Raw genomic sequence first — 2500 nt, 5'->3', positions numbered from 1 at the left:
AGGAGAGAGACATATAGAGGTTACTTCTCACTGTCATACCTGGAGGAGAGAGAGACATATAGAGGTTACTTCTAACTGTCATACCTGGAGGAGAGACATATATAGGTTACTTCATACCTGGAGGAGAGAGACATATAGAGGTTACTTCTAACTGTCATACCTGGAGGAGAGAGAGACATATAGAGGTTACTTCTAACTGTCATACCTGGAGGAGAGAGAGACATATAGAGGTTACTTCTAACTGTCATACCTGGAGGAGAGAGACATATAGAGGTTACTTCTAACTGTCATACCTGGAAGAGAGAGAGACATATAGAGGTTACTTCTAACTGTCATACCTGGAGGAGAGAGACATATAGAGGTTACTTCTAACTGTCATACCTGGAGGAGAGAGAGACATATAGAGGTTACTTCTAACTGTCATACCTGGAGGAGAGAGACATATAGAGGTTACTTCTCACTGTCATACCTGGAGGAGAGAGACATATAGAGGTTACTTCTCACTGTCATACCTGGAAGAGAGAGAGACATATAGAGGTTACTTCTAACTGTCATACCTGGAGGAGAGAGACATATAGAGGTTACTTCTCACTGTCATACCTGGAGGAGAGAGAGACATATAGAGGTTACTTCTAACTGTCATACCTGGAGGAGAGACATATATAGGTTACTTCATACCTGGAGGAGAGAGACATATAGAGGTTACTTCTAACTGTCATACCTGGAGGAGAGAGAGACATATAGAGGTTACTTCTAACTGTCATACCTGGAGGAGAGAGACATATAGAGGTTACTTCTCACTGTCATACCTGGAGGAGAGAGAGACATATAGAGGTTACTTCTAACTGTCATACCTGGAGGAGAGACATATAGAGGTTACTTCTCACTGTCATACCTGGAGGAGAGAGACATGTGCCCGCCCGGTCTAGTCAGCATGTTAGGGACAACTAGAATGGGAATAGCTTGTCTCTGCGGATTTCTCTTAACATGGCAGATCTCGGAACAGCAAAAAGTGTGTGTGTGTGTGTGTGCAGTGACAAAAGCAAACCCCTATGGACCTCTAACATGTAGTTCTGTGAGCTCTGACTGAAGCAAACTCGAGGGTGCAGTGACAGAAGTTAACTCCAGGGGGCAGCAGTGGGCTGTGAACAAATCCTAGCTACAGTAGGTGTGTTCAAGGCAATGCAGCTAATATGAGTCCCTGAGTGCCGCTGAAGTTTCCGCTTTTGACAGATGCATAAAAAAAAAAACACATCCCACTCACTGGTAGAAGGTGGTCCATCCGGTCTCGTCAGCCTTGGTGGCCAATAGTCCTGTACTCCCAGAGTACCCCAGTAGGGCCACCTCCTGTCCCTGGGCTGAGACACTCTTCAGCCCCCCAGCAGGGTCCAGACCCAGGGTCACCACCTGGTTCTCCGGCAGTAACACCAGCCTGAGGAGGCCAGAACTCCCTCCCTGGCCCAGACCGTCCCTTCTCACCCTGATAGTGTTGTTGCAGTTGTCTACCACCGTGGCTAGCTCTCTGTCCGGCCCGTAGGTGAAGTTATATAACGGTTCTCCCGTGATGAGACTCACGGTCTGTAGATGTTGACCGTCACTGTTGAACACGTAGAGCTCCTGTTCCCATGGCGACGCGACTTCGTATTGTCCCATCATCGATCCTGATCCCGCCCCCGAGGCTGATGGGCCGGGCCGATTGGCTCGTACGGCTCTGATGCGTATGTTGTTAAGATCGGCGATGAAAAGCGTTCCGTCGGGTGAGACGGCGAGCGACCCGGGGGAGTTGAGGCCGGCGTCGGGTGCGTAGCCATTGTCGCCGTAGAAACAGTTGCAGTTGACGTCATTCTTGCAGTCGCAGTCCGACGCGGCGCCGGCCAGCAGAGAGATCTCGCCGTTAGTGGACACCTGAGTTAGAGGGGGAATGAGAGAAAGAAAGACAACAAACAAGAGAGAGAGAGAAAGACAGAAGGTTTTAGAATAGAGAGGGAGGACAGAAAAGTAAAGTTTCAAGTTTGATTGTCACGTGCACAAGTACAGTGAAATGCCTTTCTTGCAAGCTCCAAAACCCAACAATGCAGTAAGGTGAAGTTACTTTTTTAATGTTTAAAAACAAACGTGTTGTCATACCTGTCTGACGCGGTTGATTTTCTTCTCGTCCGTCTCAGCGATGTAGAGAACTCCGGTGTGAGACAGGGCGATGGCTGTAGCGCTCTCCAACGCAGCGTGGATGGCAAGCTTACTCAGGCTGTAGTCTATACCTGGAACCTGACAATGCATGGGTCTCCCTGCTATGATGCTCACCTGGGGGCCATAATGTTATGTTATTTAAGATAATAATACATATATAAATTTACATTTAAGTCATTTAGCAGACGCTCTTATCCAGAGCGACTTACAGTTAGTGAGTGCATACATCATTTTTTAAATTTTTCATACTGGCCCCCCGTGGGAATCAAACCCATATCTTTTATATCACGATAACCGCTTGTATCGCAATAAC

The 2500-nt window shown here is 47.5% G+C and overlaps 1 protein-coding gene across 1 annotated transcript in view; it reads right to left on the bottom strand.

Annotated features, from left to right (window-relative positions):
• The window catches only part of LOC311125464 (teneurin-2-like), a gene marked incomplete at both ends in the record, with an annotated part of 60498 nt that overhangs the window by 16505 nt on the left and 41493 nt on the right, over positions 1 to 2500 (bottom strand). Inside the window, 2 exons of the mRNA XM_084199513.1 lie at positions 1265 to 1905; positions 2128 to 2301. Of these exons, the coding sequence (XP_084055639.1) occupies positions 1265 to 1905; positions 2128 to 2301 (815 nt within the window). The remainder of the gene's footprint in view (positions 1 to 1264; positions 1906 to 2127; positions 2302 to 2500) is intronic.

This window comes from Coregonus lavaretus (assembly GCF_964263955.1).
Source record: "Coregonus lavaretus genome assembly, contig: HAP1_SCAFFOLD_324, whole genome shotgun sequence".
Taxonomy (NCBI): Eukaryota; Metazoa; Chordata; class Actinopteri; order Salmoniformes; family Salmonidae; genus Coregonus; species Coregonus lavaretus.
Note: the sequence above shows the minus strand (reverse complement) of the source record. Positions and strands in the feature narration are given on the sequence as shown.